This window comes from Mobula birostris, chromosome 16 (genome assembly GCF_030028105.1).
Source record: "Mobula birostris isolate sMobBir1 chromosome 16, sMobBir1.hap1, whole genome shotgun sequence".
In the NCBI taxonomy this organism is placed as follows: Eukaryota; Metazoa; Chordata; class Chondrichthyes; order Myliobatiformes; family Myliobatidae; genus Mobula; species Mobula birostris.
In genome coordinates this window covers 29,465,198-29,486,619 of record NC_092385.1, presented here as the reverse complement: position 1 = coordinate 29,486,619, position 21,422 = coordinate 29,465,198, and the positions used below count along the sequence as shown (strand labels likewise).

At 38.3% G+C, this 21,422-nt stretch overlaps 1 protein-coding gene across 4 annotated transcripts in view; it reads left to right on the top strand.

The window, feature by feature from the left end:
* The window catches only part of cadpsa (Ca2+-dependent activator protein for secretion a), a 511,391-nt gene that overhangs the window by 166,418 nt on the left and 323,551 nt on the right, over nucleotides 1-21,422 (top strand). For all 4 annotated transcript variants that reach the window (XM_072280505.1, XM_072280503.1, XM_072280504.1 and 1 more), the window contains exons 4-6: nucleotides 4,803-4,883; nucleotides 7,167-7,403; nucleotides 9,491-9,612. In XM_072280505.1, the coding sequence (XP_072136606.1) occupies nucleotides 4,803-4,883; nucleotides 7,167-7,403; nucleotides 9,491-9,612 (440 nt within the window). The remainder of the gene's footprint in view (nucleotides 1-4,802; nucleotides 4,884-7,166; nucleotides 7,404-9,490; nucleotides 9,613-21,422) is intronic.

The following is a 21,422-nucleotide window of genomic DNA, read 5'->3' as shown; positions in this document are numbered from 1 at the left end:
CCAGGTACTTGAAGGAGATAACATGCACTGTAATATGCTATCTGGAAAGGCAGCGGAGAAGCTGGAGGAGATACTTGTTGCAGAATGTACAGCCTCTGAACTGCTGCTGTAGATATGCACAATATTTATATAGCTGGTCCAGTTAAGTTTCTGATTAACAGTAATCTCCAGGATGCTGCCTGTGATAGAGTCAACAATGGCAATGTTATTGAATATCAGAATGAAATGGTCAGACTTTCTTGTTTTGACCAAGACTGTAATGGGATTGAGTTTAAGTAGTCTAATAGTGGCTTGGTGAGCAGGTTATTAGTGGTGAAGTGCATATTATACCAGGTTACTTTCCCACATTGTTGGCTAAATGCCAGCGTAGTTGAAATTAAAGGTTTTGGTTGGAGATACACTCATCCTAGTGCATGAGTCTTCAGTCTGAATGGCGTCAAGGCCCATACCCTTTGATGTAATCAATACAGTACATTCACTTACCTATTTCTCGATATCATGAACAATAAATCAAACTGATTGAAGACTGGCTGCTTTGATGGTAGGGAACTTTAGGAGGAGGCTAAGATCACCCATGTCACTTCAGGCTGAAGATAGCTAAAAAGCAGTGCAGCCTTGCAGCAGTTTGGGCATCCACAGTCTAGGTTGGCTTGGGAAGATCCCAACAAGGGTCAGCAGCATTTATCAAAGATAAAGATGTATTAGGAGGATTGTAGGTGTGTGTTTCCTCTCTAGTGAAGTGTCTTCTGCCTTAAACAACTAACAAGATTATTTTAATCATTGTATGAACATTAAGTTATGGCAGGGGCAGTCTGAAGTATGTGTAGGGCCAAATTATGCATTTAGTGGAATAAATGGCTAGCAGTTTAAAACTCTAGCTACAGATCTTATGTCTGTTTCTGATCAGATTAGTTCAGGCAACTGTAAAGCTAAAAGAGCTGACCTTTGAGGTTTGATAAATATCATTAGGCAAACTAAATAAATATTTTAATTTTGTTAAGACCACATACTTGTTTAAAGTACAGTTATTAGGCATTAGTGCTTCATCATTATATAGATGCATGTCTTCAGCAGAGGTAACATGACTAATAGCATCAGGGCAGCAAACTGGTGCAAGTTTATTGTAGCAATTTAAATTCTGTATGTGGTAATAATTGATGGTATTTGCTTTCCTGAAAAATAAATGCGTTCATTATTATTTTGCAGAAAATTTCAACTACTTAAGATTTAAACTCATCTGAAATCCTACCTGCTTAATTGTTTTGTACTTTTCTTGGTTTAATTTGGCCAAATTCAGTACAACTAGTGCAGAGCATTGCTTATTTTCAAGTGCAGTCTGTGAATTTTAAATATATCAATCTTTTGTACTAATTTTTAAAATATTTCACTGTAAGTCCCACCTGTAAGTTTAGTCAATTGCCCAGGTGAAGCATTCACCAGAGTTTCCAGACATTACATTCACTGCCGGGCCTTCAGGTAGGCTCCAAGAATTAAGTTGCTTTTTTTCCGATCATAGGGTAGAAAAGAGAAGAGTCAAAACCTTTCAAATGTAATTACTCTTGTAACAATAAATTCTGTTTTGAATATTTTTAAATAAAGTAAGGTTGCTCAGGTGGTGAATTAACATTGAGATTCATGTAATCAAGCCTTTTTCACTTGTTTCAAATTTAGCTTCAAGTTATAAACCTTGAAGCAAGAAAAAAATTGGAATGGCTTTTAGTCAGAAGAACAGTTGGTCTTTAAGCTGTTCAGACATTTCATTTTAAATATTCATATCTAATTATGTGCTATTGGCTTACAGACAAGCAATGCTATCTTAGTTATTGTAGGCATGACTACCTAGTAAAGATTATTCAACATTGGCCATTAGGAGCCAAAGTAGTGGAATCATTAGCTTCAGGGTTGGAGAGCTATGAGTGCCATTAAAACTCCAACATAACATCTACAGTCCTTCTGAACACTTCTGAGGTGGGTCATAGTGCGTACCATGTTGGAGATTGTATTATTATGGACAATGAATGCAAAGTGTCATGTGTGACATCAATCATCATGTAACTGGTATCACCACTACCTTTTGGAGCCAGTGTTCCAGTCATTGCTGCCTCTGAGCCAGGATTCCCAGAGATTTGCTTAGAAATACAAAGGAATACCCACTTCACCCTTCACCAACCTTTGAACTCTGTGCAATTGAGAAGTTGCAGACTGGTGTTTTTCTTTCTGGCCGTTAATTGCAATTCTGTAAGTGATGCTTTCTCCTGTTGTCTGAAGTTGGAAATACCTGCAGCGTTTGGTGAGTTGTGTGCTGGAGGACATTTTCTGACTTCAATTTGCCTACAGAAATTCCTCAAGGTATAAGACATGTCTATAAGCAAGAACAGGACAAGGCACACTAAAAGAGGGAAGAGGAAATAACCTCATCAAGAGGACGCATTTAACAAGGCTTTCAGAGAGCAATCCTCCTAAAAGCACTGTCTGCATTTCCCACATGCAGATCCCACCTTGTTGCTATGCAAAATCAGTACTTGACTGCAATATGGTCCGCTTTGTCATTATTGTTATCTCATTTGCCTGTTTAGATTGTGTTTATTTGGTACCCAAAATGAAAAAGGGAAGATGCAAGACTATTTCATATCATTTCCAATATAAAAGTGTACACAAAAAAAAATCCACAATAAGATAAAGAACACAATAATAATAAAAGAAACACAATAAATACAAATACATACGGTAGCTTATATACAGAGATGATTGTATGTCCATGAAGTGATGCTTGGCACAGGAGTATCTGTACATAAGGTGACTAACGGGAAATAATAAAGTAGTGGTGGTTGGGGGTGTGGAGGGGTGGGTTAGTGGGGGGAGGTTATAATTAGCCTTACTGCTTGGGGAAAGTAACTGTTTTTGAGCCCGGTGGTTCTGGTTTGGATGCTATGTAGCCTCCCCTTTGTTGGAAATGGGACAAACAGTCCATAAGCTGGGTGGGTGGGATCCTTCATGATGTTACTGGCCCTTTTCTGGCATCTTTATGTATATATGTCCTTGATAGCAGGTAGGCTAGTGCTGGTAATGGTTTGTGCAGTTTTGACTACCCATTGTAGAGCCTTCTTGTCCACTGTAGTGCAGCTTCAGTACCATGCAGTGATATAAATTGTTGGGGTGCTCTACTGCACATCTGTAGAATGATGTGAGTATAAATGTGCAGAGCCCAGCTCTCTTCAGCCTCCTCAGAAAGCAGAGGAGTTGGTGAACTTATTCTGCAGACTGTGTTCTGGAACCATGAGAGGTTGTGTGTTCACTGGAGTTTGAAACTGATCACAGTTTCCACTGCTGTGCCACCATAAAATTGAAAGTCTTGCTAGGTTTGATATTTCCGGCCTCTGCTGATGGACATGTCCCTTCACCCTAGTCCTAGTGCAAGTATCCATCACCAGCTTTTCTTACATGTAGGCCAATGACATCCAGTATGCCTGTATCCTTCACTTAGCTCCTCCTACATCTAGCTGCACATAAAGGAAACTAAAATGAGCTGTATTCAATTTTGTAAGTGACTTCTGAACCATAAGACCATAAGACATAGGAGCAGAATGAGGCTATTCAGCCCATTGAGTCTGCTCCACCATTCCATCATGGCTGATCCCATTTCCCACACAACCCCATACACCTGCCTTCTTGTTGTATCCTTTGATGCCTTGACCAATCAAGAAACTATCAACTTCTGCCTTAAATATAAACATGGACTTGGCCTCCACCGCAGTCATTCCACAGATTTACTACTCTCTGGCTAAAAAAAATTCCTCCTTACCTCTGTTCTAAAGAGTCGCCCCCTCAATTTTAAGGCTGTACCCTCTGGTTCTGGATACCGCCACCACGGGAAACATCCTCTCCACATCCACTCTATCTAGTCCTTTCAACATTCAGTAGGTTTCAATGAGATCCCCCTGCTAAATTCCAGTGAGTACATGCCCAAAGCTGCCAAGTGCTCCTCCAGCCCCTTCATTCCAGGAATCATCCTGTGTACCTCCTCTATACTCTCTCCAACGACAACACATCCTTTCTGAAATATGGAGCCCAAAACTGTTGACAATATTCCAAGTGCAGCATGACATGTGAACATTTTATTAAAAAGTTGATTGATAGTCTCAGGGAAATGTCTGAAACTAACTGTGCACATGATTGGATAAGGGATTTACAAATGCTTTCAATAACTAAGGTTGTTTGTGTTTGCTAATTGAGTTTCTTCAGCATCCTTATGGTTACTTCTCTTGCATGGACAACCACATACTGGTTTTAGAGCTTTTGACTGGACGGTGTCCTGGCCCCTTGAATATACAGGATATCCTTCCTCCCTTCCACCTTCTCCACTGGATCACCATTGCAGCACCTGAGAAACCAGGAAGCCATTCTTACCCATGCTTGGTTCTTCAGTGTTTCTCAGATAAGAATCATTTTGTGCTCAAATGCCTGTATCCTTTAATGTAGTTCCTCGTACTTGTCTCCTTTGAAAGGTGCAGTTGGACTTCTCCACTCATAATATTGCCTCCTCTTGGCATCCAGCCATTCAGCAGTATGGTCAGCTGATGAATAACAGTCTAGGTACTTGAAACACTGAAATGAGTCAACAGCACCGTATTCTCATGTTGCCTGCTTTCCAATGAATAGGTGCATGAATTGCACATCATGATCCCTATTTCTGTGTTTAGGGGGTGATAGAATTCAGCAACCCAAGTTCTTAATTTGCTTCTCTTTCATGGCAATGATGGTGAATTAATATCAAATTTAAAACTTTGACATTGCATTTACAGCTTGACAATCCAGATGAGCAGGCAGCTCAAATCAGACGAGAATTGGATGGGCGTCTTCAGATGGCTGATCAAATAGCAAAGGTGAGTAACCAGACAGTACGAAGCACCAAACAGGGTGAGTAGCACACTGGTTAAGAGAGTGGACTGGTATTAAGGGTCTGAGCCATTCAAATTCTAAAAGTATAGGTGTAAAACTTATATTCAATAAATTCACTAAAAGCAAAATAAAAGATTAGCATTTGTAATGTTAACCTTGAAACTACAGATCACTGCTTAAGAAAATTGTTACTTCAGACATTTGATGATTGTAATGTATCATCATTATCTTTACTATTAAAGACCTACCAAGCTGATTGACGCTGAGCTGCCATCTGACGTAACCTAGGAGTAAACCAGGGATGGATAATAAAATGCCAACATTCCCAGCAATGCCCATGCTCCATGAATGAATGCATAAAACAACCCATTTCCTTGCATTACATTTTTCTCTATCTCCTCTTTTTAAATGTTCATCCATGACAGTCAGAACCTAATTAAATTTACATCTCATGTAATTGAATTTCTCTGAATTCTTGTAAGTTGAGTAAATTCTAATATATCCAAATAATAAATGCTTGGCAATGAAAATTCTCTCTGCTAAGTCAGCTGAAGTATGAAAGTTAAAATCTGCAAACTTGCCGCCGACTAATACCCTGAGTATGTAATTGAGTCCGTTACAAGTTATCTCACTTAGTAGAGCTTACAGTCTACACATTCAAGATTTATTCATTTTAGTGCTTACTGGCAAATGAACTCCAAACTTATCATGCCTTAAGAGAAATTAAATACAAACTGAGATACTAATATAATCCTGCTGATAACGTTAATCTTTTTGAATGACCTTTTCCTTTTACCTCAATATAATACAATTACAAACTGTTACAGGTATCTTATGCTTCATGTGAAAAAATAGTCAAACGTTTATCATAGGAAAATTCCTATTAAATTTCAGATAGAATACACCAATTTGACATTTTTTTCCTGCTGTCCAGGTGTAATGGTAAATTTCTGTAGTGTTGTTGCTTATTTCATGATGTAAGCTCCATGTTGAAAACTCTTTCTCAATAGCAAGTAATGAAATATTACTCTTTAGCACTTCTATAAAAAAAAGGAAGGTGCCATTCTTCAATGTGTACAGCAGCACTCATCCTCAAAAATGATCTCAGTTAAATCAAACTTCACTACTTTAGTATGGATTAGAACAAGAAACTTCTTGGGGTAAATGACATCAATAAATTGATCTGTTATCAGAAACAATAATGATATTATAATGAAGCCCATACATAATTGCGTATTTAATTTATCATTTGTTATGCCACAGAAGAAGCTCTTGATATCTTAAATATGTGATGAAATCATGGCAGAAATGTTAATTATAAATAGGAGTTGTCAGTGCAGTGAAACAGCATATTGTAGCATCTGTGCTAGCCTATCACTAACGTGACCTTCATCCTTGTAACCCATCTGGTCAGTGCATTAGCAGACCTTTAAAATACACATAATGCATGCTCAAGGTACATTTTTTTTATTGAGAACTTCCTTGGAGCTGTTCCCAAATCATTGTGAAAGCTTGGCAATTACCATACTTGAATCTTATGTAGAACTGCTGGAAATGGAATTGGTTTATTATTGTCACATGCACTGAAACACAGTGAAGATCTTTTGTTTGCTTGCCAGCCAGGCAGATCATTCCATGTGTAAGTACGTTGAGATAGTATAAAAGAAGAATGGAATGAAGAATATATTGTTACAGTTACAGAGAAAGTGCAATACAAGTAGACAAATAAAGTGCAAGGGCTATGACAAGATAGATTGGGAGATCAAGGGTTCATTGCTGCACTTCTTGAGATGTATCAGTTGTAAAGAAAGACTTACCTGAGAAGATTTTTTGATTAAATTGGAATTCTTGAATCAAACCATAAACTTTGGATGACTTATTGGAGAAAGACCTAGTCTTTTTTTTAAGTTTTCTGTAGACCTTTAGCTAAACCGAACCCCTGCACAAATTTAGCTGAGTACTGCTGAATTAACAACCAGTAATCGTTACACTCACCACGATATAGTTGTCAAACCTAACACTGATTTGCCTTTTCGAGTAAATAGAATTTTATTGAAAATGAAAAGTGTCAATTGGTTGGAAAAGAGCATTACTTTTACTGCAAAACTTCCTCAATATGATAATATTGCTTAAAAATTTCTTTAGTTGGATTTAGCACAAGGTATTAAAAGGGGAATGTTTTTGAAAAGTAAAGATTGCTCCATGTTAAGTGATGAGGAAACCTTTTTGTTTTGTGTAGTAAGCAAAAATTTTGTCACTGTTTGTAGGAACGCAAGTTTCTGAAGTTTGTGTCAAAGGAAATGGAGAACATGTTTATTGAGGAGCTTAAGTCGTCTGTAAACCTACTAATGGCAAATCTGGAGAGTATGCCTGTGTCCAAAGGAGGGTCAGAGTTTAAACTTCAAAAGCTGAAACGCAGTCATAACACCTCCATCATTGACATGGGAGAGGAAAATGAAAATCAGCTCTCCAAGTCTGATGTTGTACTGTCATTTACACTTGAGGTAAGAAAGAAGCAAATATTAGCTTTGCATTGTTTAGTGAAAAAGACAGAATAATGTGAGTTGACAAACAGGTCAACTTTACTTGATTTGAGATTCATCAGCTGTTAATGTTTATGGAAGACAAACTCTTCGACAAGGTAATATATTGTAAGCCTACAATCAACTAATTGTATATTTAATTTGGAACTTGGAACTGCTACATCTAGTTCCCTGCCTGTCTCTCTCCCATTAAGATGCTTCTTAAAGCCTACACTCATACTCAAACCTTTGTACACCTCTTCTATTAACTGCTTGGTTGACACAGTGAGCTATTTTCATCTTATTGTTGCACCTTTTTTATGATGTTCATTATGTTGAATGTATATTTTTTTTCAAAATAGGAAACTGAATGCACCTTAATTAAGAAAAGGTCTCCAAAGCTTAGATTTTATTTTATTTTCTAACTGTCATGTCAAAAGACTGCCAGTACTTTGAGACTTAGAATCCAAGTTTTTGAAATGAGTGCTAATTTTGTTAAAGAACATCGTGCTAAATTTTTAACTATATTTATAAGTTTAGAATGCATTGGAAAAGGGGAAAATTTCATTTGCCTAATGTACAGATCTAAGCTAAACGCTTTTATAGACTTTTTTCAAGTTACAAACTATGGAAGTATTCCCTAAAAGATTTGTCTTTTGAGTGTAGGTTGGTGTTTATGTAGTGCATGGTTAACCACAGCAAATAAGTGATCATTGCAAGTTAAAAAAAAGGTAAAAATTGAGAGCTAAATGGAACATGTTATGTTGTTTGAATTGAATTGTCTTTATTACTTACATCCTTCATATGCATGAGGAGTAAAAATCTTTATGTTACGTCTCTGTCTAAATGTGCAATGATTTCATACTAATTTATAATAAATAGTATGTACAACAGGACAGTCAATATAACATAGAAATACAGTTGTGTCAGCATGAATTAAGCAGTCTGGTGGCCTGGTTTTTATGCTGCAGTACCATTTCCCAGATGGTAACAACTGGAACAGTTTGTGGTTGGGGTGACTCGAGTCCTCAATGATCCTTTGGGCCCTTTTTACACATCTATCTTTGTAAATGTCCTGAATAGTGGGAAGTTCACACCTACAGATGTACTGGGCTGTCTGCACCATTCTCTGTAGAGTCCTGCGATTGAGGGAAATACAATTTTCCTCAATGCAGCCAGTTAGGATACTCTCAATTGTGCCCCTATAGAAAGTTCTTAGGATTTGGGGGCCCATACCAAACTTCTTCAACCGTCTGAGGTGAAAGAAGCGCTATTGTGCCTTTCTCACCACACAGCTAGTACGTACTGACCATGTGAGATCCTCAGTGATGTTTACGCCAAGGAACTTAAAGCTGTTCACCCTCTCAACCCCAGATCCATTGATGTCAATAGGGGTTAGCCCATCTCCATTCCTCCTGTAATCCACAACCAGCTCCTTTGTTTTTGCGACATTGAGGGAGAGGTTGTTTTCTTGACATCACTGTGTCAGGGTGATGATTTCTTCTCTGTAGGTGTCTCATTATTATTTGAGATTAGGCCAATCTGTGTAGTGTTGTCAGCAAATTTAATTAGCAGATTGGAATTGTGAGTAGCGACAGTCATGGGTATACAAAGAGTAAAGGAGGATAAAGGATCTCCCACCTAATGTGAAGAGAAAATTCCTTTCTATATTAGATTTCTATTAAAATCAGTAGCGCATGTTCTCATGAGCTCTTTGGCCAAGGTTAAGTGAAGTCCTGAAGTCATGCTGAATAGTGTCATGAATAAGTGTCATGTTGGTTCAATAGTGAATGTCCTTATATAGCTGGAGATACAATATGCTGTTAATATATTGTGCTTGATCCTGGGGTGCATCATATTCAGTGCAAAGGTACAAAGCATATCTTTGCTGCTGACATCTTTCCTTTACAATGTTCAGAGACTTCGCCAAATTAAAAAGTCAAATGCCTAGAAGGATTAAAATTAACTTCTACTTTTTAAATATGTAATAATATTTTGCTTAAATTCCAGGTGTACTTTCAAACCTTTATATTGCTTTATATTGAGTTATTTAATGGCTTATTTTCCAGGTGGTGATCATGGAAGTTCAAGGTCTAAAGTCTTTAGCACCGAATCGCATTGTTTATTGTACAATGGAAGTGGAGGGAGGAGAGAAACTGCAAACTGATCAAGCTGAAGCTTCAAAACCAACGTAAGTAATTTGTAATGTTGCCTTGTGTGTTCTGTGAAGTGGCTTCCTTTCTTCTCTGAATAGCAACTTGGTGTCATTTCTAGATGAGGACACTGGCCAGGAATTTGTCGATGTAATGATCCCATTGTTGAGTGTCCCATATAAATACAGTTTTATGTGAAATACAGACACACCATTCTCACTATGGAAACCATAACAATGTTAAGCCTCAATAGAGCTATTTGCTGTCCCCTAAGGCATGATTTCTGCTAAGCAATCACTCTAGCTCCATAACACTATCACTCTCATAGAATAATATTTTAACAAATGTAGTTTCAAAACAGGACTGAAAAGGAAGGGGGAAGATCTCTGAATAAAAAGATGGGGGTAGGGGAAGGTGGACAAGCTAGAAGGTGATATATGAGGCCAGGTGGGTGGGAAAGGTAAAGAGCTGGAAAGGAAGGGAGCTGATTGGAGAGGAGAGGAGCCTATAGGATAACAGGAAGGAGAAGGGGACCAAGACGGGAAGTGATAGGCAGATAACAAGAGGTAATAGGCTGGAATGGGGAATAGAAGAAGAGGGAAAAGGGAGGGAATTTTTTTTAACTGGAGGGAGAAATCAATATTCATGCCATCGGGCTGGAGGCTACTGAGACAGAATATAAGATATTGCTCCACCTCCTGAGGGTGGCCTCATCATGACACAAGAGGAGGCCATGAAGTGACATGCCGGAATGGTAGTGGAAATCGGAATTAAAATGTCCGGCTGTTGGGAAATTCCTTTTTTGGCTGATGGAGTGGAGGTGCTCTGCCAGGAATGGATGATCCTGGCAGATTTGCAGGTGAAGTATTGCCTCATCTGGAAGGACTGTTTGAGGCTTTGAATGGAGCTGAGGGAGGAGGTGAATGGGCAGTGGAGCACCTGGACCACTTGCAGGGATAAGTGCTGGGATGGAGATTGGTGGGGAGGGACAAATGGACAAGAGGATCATGGAGGGAGCAATCCCTGCAGAAGATGGTGGGGGGGGAGGTAAAGATATGGTTGGTGGTATTAATTTTTAACTTTTAATTATGTAATAATATTTTGTTTAAATTCCAGGTGTACTTTCAAACCTTTATATTGTTTTCTGTACAATGTTTCGAGTTACTAATTATAGACTTTTTTTGTGCTTTCTCTGAGAATTCTTCAAGCTGACTAGCTGTTCAGCCTGATGACAAATCCTACTTTTAAATGATGCAATAACCTACTACTTAAGGTGTCAGACTGTACGTCCTGTCAGTAAGATAGGAAATCCACGTGACAGAATGCTCTGAGTTTCTTGTGAACAAGTTTTTCAAAGTTAGCCAAGAGTTCCATCACTGACTGGAAAAACCTGGGTCATTATCTCAAGATCAGGAAATATGTGGGTCTTCTTTGAAAGATTAATCATGGACACATTAGGCAAAACCTGTCTTGTATGCAATTAGTGTTCTGAAATTTAATCAGGCATTTGATTTTTTTTTGTCATTCTCTATGAGTCTTAATGAGTTTGAAGATCTTTTATTATTTCTTTACATTTAAACATCTATATGAAATAATTTTTGAGTAATCATGCAAAACTATTTCAAGTTTTATAAAATTTGTAGCATTGACCATTCTGAAGGAGTAAAGGGAAATATTACTAAAAATAGAAAAAAAAGGCAATGATGTGGTGGGACAAGTTTGCAAAGCTCAGATTCAAGAACGTAGTCAGAATACTGAGAACGGTACACCTTTATATCATGTGATGAACTCACTTGTACTATTTGTCATCATAGGGCATCTTTCTTTACAAAGAAAGCATCTTTGTAAATATAGCTTTCAAAATTACTTTTAATACACTTTATATTTAAAGTGGGGTATATTTCAGTTTTAGAGACAATTGGTTTATAAAAATTCAGTTGCTGTTTGCTTCAAAATATGGTTTCTGAATAATGTTGGTAGTATGACAGCTATTAGCTTAACATAAATAGCACATTATCATTGTCTGTCCTCTCTCCTAAACACAAAATACAGTGCAGAATGTTTTGGTTTCCAGCAGGCAAGTGATTTAAATGGAGTGGATTCATTCCCGTGTCTCTCTTTGTTTTCAAGTGCCTAATTTTATGATGCTTTTTGTTGATTTGGGCCCTCTGCAACAGGACATTGACAACATGTTTTTAAGCTCCTAGCTTTCAGATTTAGATTAAGATCTTAGTTTAACTTTTCCAGAGTGTGAAGAATTGTTCTTTTCTAACCCCAGTCTCTGAGTTAACTCTGAGTAGTTATACAGTCTTGCTGAAATGCAATGTGAAATAATCATATTCTTTGAGTTTTACAGCATCTCATACATTTCAAGTACTGGAGAATTTAAGGGATATTTTCATTGGCCAAAGTGTTAACCCCTTTGAATACTTACCTAATATTAATAATAGTAATAATAGTAAGACTAAAGCAATTGATTCAAATAGAACTGTTTTCAAAAGATATAAAAATGAACTTTGGACAAGATAAATGCAGAACATTAACCATAAAGAAGGGTGCAGTGGAGCTAACAGTATAAAACAGAGCAGCGGAATGCAATACAACTGATGGATGATCATGAAATATAAATTCTTGGGATATCAACAAGCAAAGAAAATTCATCATAGTGCGATAAAGGGAAATCTTTCAACAGAATTTACTTCAAGGCTTAAGAAAATCTGCCAAACAGACCTCAGTAGTAAAACTATAACAAAGGCAATAAACACTTTTACTGTACCCCTATTAAAATACTCTTTTGGCATAATATCTTAACTGAAGCTGATCTGGAAAATTTACAAAGAAAAATAACTGAAATGATAAATCTTAGAAAACACTATATACACTCAAACACACCTAGATTAACACCATCTAGGACAGAAGGAGAATGAGGAATAACAGACATAAAAAATTACACAATAGTCAGTAAAACTTCTAAGGATATAGTTTCATCAACGAAAACAGGATTCAGCACTCTGAGAGCAAAGGTAAATCTGGTAAGAAGTACACACTACCAAACTTCAATGAAAGCCCAACCCAGAAAAATGAAGTTATAACTGCAGAAGATAAAGTTAACCAATGGAAAGCATGACCCTCCATGGAAGACATCCCCACGATCTGAGCCAGCTAGATTTCGAGAAGGAAGCATCAAACTCCTGGCGCAGAGTTGGAGACTTCTTTCCAGAAACAGGAGGATTCCTTGTGAGGTTCCAAGTGGTTAACAAAAGAAATCAAAAATACATAATTAAAGACCAACCAATTCAAGATGATAAATGCAGAAAATGTCAAGAGTAACCAGAAACAATCAAACACATTACAGAATCCTGGAGCAGTTTAACTGGATTACTTACAAGGGCACTATCAAGTTACAAGTATCATTCACCAAAATTTAGCTTTAAAATACAAACTCATAGAAGACGCCATACTGGACTATAAATACAAGCCTAATCCAGTTTTAGAGTCAGAGTCCTATAAATTATATTATGTCCGATCCATTATTACAGGTTGGACAATTCATAATAACCATCGGGATATAATATTACAGGAAAAACAAACAAGGATAATTTACGTAAGAGATACAGCCATTCCAAACACATATAACATACAGATACCAATTAGTGAAAACACCAAAAATATGCTGAATTCTAAGTGAAATTGAAAGACTATGGAATATGAACAGGGTATACATTGTCCCAATAGTAATATCTACAACTGGTATCATCTCAAAGTCATGACGCAATAGCATTAAACAATTAGGCCTACACAGCAATATTTTTGTAAATCTCCAGAAAGCCACAATACTAAACACCACTAGAACAGTTATGTATATAGAATCACAAACTTTTTATAGATTTGTTCCTATTGTTTTGCATGTTTGGACCATTGAGACAATGAGAACACTGAAATGTGGTGAAGGCAATATATCATTTCTGGAAAAAGATAATTTCAGTTGCTGATAGAATACAAGAATGATTATTATGGTTTGCTCCTTTTCAGGGACATTTTGAACACAGCATATACTGTCTTGGTTTAAAAGCATCACCTGATGGCTGCACACACTTTTGTGGCAAGTCTCACTGTCATCATACTTGCAAATAGGTAACATCCACTGTATGTAAGCAAGCAAGCAAATCTGTTGCAAACTGCTGCCATTTTGTAGGACCACATGTGAGATAATGCCAGTTCTTAATCAAGTATGTGTGTGCGTTGTATATGTTAGGAAGATTCCCTCTACCACCCAGGCAATGCAATTTGCATGGATCATTTGCTACTGCAGGTTTATTTCTTTTCCATGTTTGTGCAAAAGTTAGAGCTGAAGTCTACAGGGAGTGATATGCCATATGTTGAAAGATTTTGTCTCAACTTACTACACACTAGTTGCTCCCAAAGTTGGATGCATTAGTTGACATCCTCCTGAAGGTTCATCATGACGTGTGGAACGAGCAGATGGAATGTAGTGCAGCACAAATTAGTGAAAGATGACTGAAGAGGAGAGCAGCAGGAGTACAGATCATTCTGTATGATCAAGTCATTATCTTCCATGAATCACATTGAGGAACAGTGGACAAGTGTTCTTCATTCAGAATGCCCCTCTGTAATCCTGGTAGCATTGCACCTCTCCTTAGGGATGCAGGCTGACCTTAAAAGAATAATGTGCTGGACACAGATGTGTTCAAGTTAGAACCTTAGATTTGGAAATCTAATACTAAGCAAACATCTGTCTTTAATTTCTGCTAAACAAAGTACCGAGCAATTACAGGTTGAACAGCTAAACATTGCATTTAGGTGACGTTGCTATGACAAATTTACATGTACATGTTTTATTATATTAATTAGGACTAGATAGTTCAGCCTCTTAGAGGGCTGTCAACTGGCTCAATTAAAAATAATGAAAACTCTTGTTATAATTATCTGGTGCATATAACAAAGGAAATGAGGTGCTGCTTGTGGAATATTTAGATTTTTTAATCAAGTAATTACAAAGTAACACTTGAGAGTGTAAATAAGCAAAGACATTTTGTAATTATATTAAAATAAATTTATACTTAATCTGCAGTTTCTCTTAGTGAAAGAACTGTGATGATATAGATAGGAAATTCAGCTTCTTAGTCTCTGTTACTTCTCCTTCACCATCACTTGGTCAGCTACTCAGGCATTTGCATTGATGGGCAGGTGGAGATGTTGGATTACCGAGCACAAAGGAAATAGAAACATAGAAACATAGAAAATAGGTGCAGGAGCAGGCCATTCGGCCCTTCGAGCCTGCACTGCCATTTATTATGATCATGGCTGATCATCCAACTCAGAACCCCGCCCCAGCCTTCCCTCCATACCCCCTGATCCCCCTAGCCACAAGGGCCATATCTAACTCCCTCTTAAATATAGCCAATGAACTGACCTCAACTGTTTCCTGTGGCAGAGAATTCCACAGATTCACCACTCTCTGTGTGAAGAAGTTTTTCCTAATTTCGGTACTCAAAGGTTTCCCCTTTATCCTCAAACTGTGACCCCTTGTTCTGGACTTCCCCAACATCGGGAACAATCTTCCTGCATCTAGCCTGTCCAATCCCTTTAGGATTTTATACGTTTCAATCAGATCCCCCCTCAATCTTCTAAATTCCAACGAGTACAAGCCCAGTTCATCCAGTCTTTCTTCATATGAAAGTCCTGCCATCCCTGGAGTCAATCTGGTGAACCTTCTTTGTACTCCCTCTATGGCAAGGATGTCTTTCCACAGATTAGGGGACCAAAACTGCACACAATACTCCAGGTGTGGTCTCACCAAGGCCTTGTACAACTGCAGTAGTACCTCCCTGCTCCTGTACTCGAATCCTCTCGCTATAAATGCCAACATACCATTCGCCTTTTTCACCGCCTGCTGTACCTACATGCCCACTTTCAATGACTGGTGTATAATGACACCCAGGTCTCGTTGCACCTCCCCTTTTCCTAATCGGCCACCATTCAGATAATAATCTGTTTTCCTATTTTTGCCACCAAAGTGGATAACTTCACATTTATCCACATTAAATTGCATCTGCCATGAATTTGCCCACTCACCCAACCTATCCAAGTCACTCTGCATCCTCTTAGCATCCTCCTCACAGCTAACACTGCCACCCAGCTTCGTGTCATCCACAAACTTGGAGATGCTGCATTTAATTCCCTCATCCAAGTCATTAGTATATATTGTAAACAACTGGGGTCCCAGCACTGAGCCTTGCGGTACCCCACTAGTCACCGCCTGCCATTCTGAAAAGGTCCCGTTTATTCCCACTCTTTGCTTCCTGTCTGCTAACCAATTCTCTATCCATATCAATACCTTACCCCCAATACCGTGTGCTTTAAGTTTGCACACTAATCTCCTGTGTGGGACCTTGTCAAAAGCCTTTTGAAAATCCAAATATACCACATCCACTGGTTCTCCCCTATCCACTCTACTAGTTACATCCTCAAAAATTCTATGAGATTCGTCAGACATGATTTTCCTTTCACAAATCCATGCTGACTTTGTCCGATCATTTCACCGCTTTCCAAATGTGCTGTTATCACATCTTTGATAACTGACTCCAGCAGTTTCCCCACCACCGAAATGGAGATGTAAAGGTTAGAAGTAGATGTGCCACTTCCTAGCAGAGGTCCAAGAGAAGGATACCCATGGTTTCAAATTTTTGGGGATCAAACGTTCTTGAAAAGAAGTACGAAATGCATCACATCTACGTGAAGCCCTTAAAGTCAGTTTTCAAGAGTGTGTAGCTAATGACAACTGTACCTCTTGAATTTGCAACCCTTATTTATCAGAACATCATCAAAACATTTCCTTATTGTAGGCATCAGTGGTCTGTGCCAGCATTATTGGAATCTGCAAAATGCCCAATTTCAGAAATGATCTTATGTCAGCCAGTGCAGTAATCATTGGTACATGGAAAACTGCTTTCTGGACTCTTCCACTGGGATGCAGGTTACTGCTTGGGTTTCACATAATTTCTCATAATTACCATGAGCCCAGCCAATCCAGTAAGTGGTTGAATACAAACAGATCCAGAGTCCATCTGATCCAGAGATTAGTTATTACAGCACAGATACAGAATGCAGTGAATTGGCAATGCCCACGGTTGATTCTAATGTGACTGCTCACGACCCAATTTGCAGTCCAGGAGCCAGGTATTTTGTCTGCCTTTCAAAGAAGCAATCCAACATGACACATGATCTACGGCAGTAGGTGGAAGTCGTAGTGATACAGACAGCAAAGGCTATCTCCCAGGTTAAGTTCGTACACCAGGAAAAATAATTCTAGGGAAAGGTGAGTTTCTGTTTGGTTTATTCAGTGTTAACATTCATTTCAAGAGAATAGAATATAAAAGCATGGGTCAGACCACATTTGGAGTATTGTGAGCAGTTTTGGGACCCAGATCTAAGAAAGGATGTGCTGCACTGGAGAGGGTCCAGAGGAGGTTTACAAGAATGATTCCAGGAATGAAAGGGATGAAACGTTTGAGAAGCATTTGATGGCTCTGGGCATGTACACTAGAGTTTAGAAGATGGGGGGGGGGGAATCTCATTGAAACCTATCAAATATCGAATAACGGATAACGGATCCTGACCCAGATCTGGGCCATATCTTCCAAAAATCCGGACCTGCCTCTCGGTTTTTTTTGCACTACCTTACTTCCCATTGTTCTATTTTCTATTTATGATTTATAATTTAAATTTTTAATATTTACTAATTTTAACTATTTTTAATATCTTTAATATTTAATATTTGTAATCCAGGGAGTGTGAAGCGCAGAATCAAATATCGCTGTGATGATTGTACGTTCTAGTACCAATTGTTTGGTGACAATAAAGTATTATTATTATATTGATAGGCTTTGATAGAGTGGATGTGGAAAGGATGTTTCCAATAGTGGGAGAGTATTCTGTGTGCAGTTGTTTAGAACAGAGATGAGGAGGGATTTCTTTAGCCAGAGAGTGATGAATCTGCAGAATTTATTGCCATAGATGACTGTAGAGAACGTGTTAATGGGTATATTTAAAGCTGAGGCTGATAGATACTTAATTAGGAAGGGTGTGAATGGATGTGTGGAGAAGGCAGGAAAATGGGATTGGGAGGAGGGAAAATATAATTGAATGCAGAGCAGACTCCATGAGGTGAATGACCTACTTTTGTTCTTGAGTCTTATAGTTTCAGGAGATTATATTAAAGACCAACCCCTTCTCGTGTTTTTTTTTTCATTTCTGTGAAATTAATGGAGTTAAGTATTTGATCTATAATGGATACTTTCAAAGGTTCAGTGACATCAGTTATTACCATATGATGTTTGAGCGTCTTAGTCTTATGGCAGTTAACTCCTGCAATTCAATATCTATTTCCATAGCAACATAATGCTAGGATACTGTATTGTGAAAAGAATTTCTTTTCCACCCAATCCAGATATAGGTCTTTTGCATGTGAGTTTCTTCAATCTCTTTATAGCTGGAACTGATTGATTAGATGAGATAAAGTACCGGTCAAATCATTAGCAGTTTTATTCCATGGTATATTGAAATGTACAGAATATTTGGCAAGAATAAAATTGCTTATTTCAAAATAATATGACTTCTACTAGAGTACTATCACTTAACAATGACATTTTCTAATCCCTTTGTACACTGGATCAGTAGAACTGTAAGCTAAGTGTCAAAACTCATCAGTAATTAATAACTGTCCTCTGTTCATTGAGATCAGATTACAGACAAGTACATCACAGTTTGTTAGCTTCTTTTAAAGTTATATTACAGTTTATTTGTAGTTTCCTATTTCTTAACAGTGATCATTCCAATGACACTTTCAGAAGAGTATGCAAAAGTTTGGGCACCCCTGGTCAAAATTTCTGTTGCTGTGAATAGCTAAGCAAGTAAAAGATGACCTGATTTCCAAAACGCATAAAGTTAAAGATGACACATTTCTTTAATAATTTAAGCAAGATTGCTTTTTTATTTCTATCTTTTACAGTTTCAAAATAACAAAAAAGGAAAAGGGCCTGAAGCAAATGTTTGGGCACCCTGCATGGTCAGTACTTAGTAACACCCCCTTTGGCAAGTATCACAGCTTGTAAATGCTTTCTGTAGCCAGCTCAGAGTCTTTCAATTCTTGTTTGGGGGATTTTCGCTCATTCTTCCTTGCAAAAGGCTTCTAGTTCTGTGAGATTCTTGGACATCTTGCATGCACTGCTCTTTTGAGGTCTATCCACAGATTTTCGATGATGTTTAGGTCGGGGGACTGTGAGGGCCATGGCAAAACCTTCAGTTTGCGCCTCTTGAGGTAGTCCATTCTGGATTTTGAGGTGTGTTTAGGATCATTATCCTGTTGTAGAAACCATCCTGTTTTCATCATCAGCTTTTTTACAGATGGTATGATGTTTGCTTCCAGAATTTTCTGGTAATTAATTGAATTGATTCTTTCCTCTACCAGTGAAATGTTCCCCGTACCAGTGGCTGCAACACAAGCCCAAAGCATGATCAATCCACCCCTGTGCTTAACAGTTGGAGAGGTGTTCTTTTCATGAAATTCTGCACCCTTTTTTTCTCCAAACATACCTTTGTTCATTGCGGCCAAAAAGTTCTATTTTAACTTCATCAGTCCACAGGACTTGTTTCCAAAATGCATCAGGCTTGTTTAGATATTCCTTTGCAAACTTCTGACGCTGAATTTTGTGGTGAGGATGCAGGAGAGGTTTTCTTCTGATGACTCTTCCATGAAGGTCATATTTGTGCAGGTGTCGCTGCACAGTAGGACAGTGCACCGCAACTCCAGAGTCTGCTAAATCTTCCTGAAGGTCTTTTGCAGTCAAACGAGGGTTTTGATTTGCCTTTCTAGCAATCCTATGACCAGTTTTCTTGGTCTTCCAGACCTCAACTTGACCTCCACCTGTTAACTGCTATTTCTTAATTACATTACAAACTGAGGAAACGGCTACCTGAAAACACTTTGCTATTTTCTTATAGCCTTCTCCTGCTTTGTGGGCATCATTTATTTTAATTTTCAGAGTGCTAGGCAGCTGCTTAGAGGAGCCCATGGCTGCTGATTGTTGGGACAAGGTTTGAGGAGTCAGGATATTTATAAAGCTTTGAAATTGCATCACCTGGCCTTTCCTAACGATGACTTTGAACAAGCCATAGCCCTAACAAGCTAATTAAGGTCCGAGACCTTGGTAAAAGTTATCTGAGAGTTCAAATCTCTTGGGGTGCCCAAACTTTTGCGTGGTGCTTCTTTCCTTTCTTCTCACTCTAAAATTGTACAAAACAAAAATAATACACTAATCTTACTTAAAATGTTGAAAAGAGTGTTTCATCTTTAACTTTATGACTTTTGGAGATCAGTTTATCTTCTACTCACTTAACTATTCACAGTAACAGAAATTTTGACCTGGGGTGCCCAAACTTTTGCATGCCACTGTATTTACATTATTGCTGAATATCATCAGCTTTTTAAAATATATGTCTATTAGGTATTACCATGTAAGTGTGGATTAGGACTGCTTTTACAGTCATTGAGTTGTCACAACATTCAACTGCAAAGTGGGTGGATTAAGTTGAATTAACAGTGTGAGCTTTCAACTGCGCACTGAATTACCCATAAGAACTTTTCCAGAGGTTAATGTGATCATATTTTTGTTACTCAGCTAGCAATTTGTGTATATGTGGAAAACAAATGTATGTACATGTTGTAAACAGCATGCTGCTAATCAGAGCATCACATCCCTAGACAAAAGGGTAAATAGAGTTTCAGTATTCAGAAAATATTAGCAAAGGGTGTTACATTGCCAATATGCTAGAAGGCAGGGTGAATCACTTCCAGTGCCATAGGATGACCTTATTATTAATAATCTTACTTTTATATTTTTACAGTGTACCAAAAAAACAGTTCAAGACCTGAGCTCAGATACAACCCAAACTTGTCCCTCTTGTTTTCAGTTTTGCATTATGACAGATGTCATTCAAAATGAAAAATGAAATCATCGCAATGTATATTTAACATACACGCAGTGGCCACTTTATTAGGTTCCTCCTATAGCTAATAAAGTGGCCACTGAGTGACTGATTGTGATCTTCTGCTGCTATAACCCATCCACTTCAAGGTTCGATGTGTTGTGCATTCAAAGATGCTCTTCTGCACACCACGGTTTTAACAGGTGGTTATTTGAGTTACTGTTGTCTTCCTGTCAGCTTGAACTAGACTGGCCATTCTCTTCTGACCTCTCTCATTAACAAGGTGTTTTCACTCACAGAACTGCCATTCACTGGATTTTATTTTGTTTTTCACACCATTTTCTGTGAACTCTAGAGACTCAAACAACAGGAATTCTGCAGATGCTGGAAATTCAAGCAACACACATCAAAGTTGCTGGTGAACGCAGCAGGTCAGGCAGCATCTCTAGGAGGAGGTACAGTCAACGTTTCAGGCCGAGACCCTTCATCAGGACTAACTGAAGGAAGAGTTAGTAAGAGATTTGAAAGTGGGAGGGGGAGGGGGAGATCCAAAATGATAGGAGAAGACAGGAGGGGGAGGGATGGAGCCAAGAGCTGGACAGGTGATTGGCAAAGGGGATATGAGAGGATCATGGGACAGGAGGTCCAGGGAGAAAGACAAGGGGGGGGGAACCCAGAGGATAGGCAAGGGGTATAGGCAGAGGGACAGAGGGAGAACTCTAGAGACTGTTGTGTTTGAAAATCTCAAGAGATCAGCAGTTTTTGAGATACTCAAACTAATCCATCTGGCACCAACAATCATTTCACAGACAAAGTCACTTAGATCACCATTTCTTCCCAT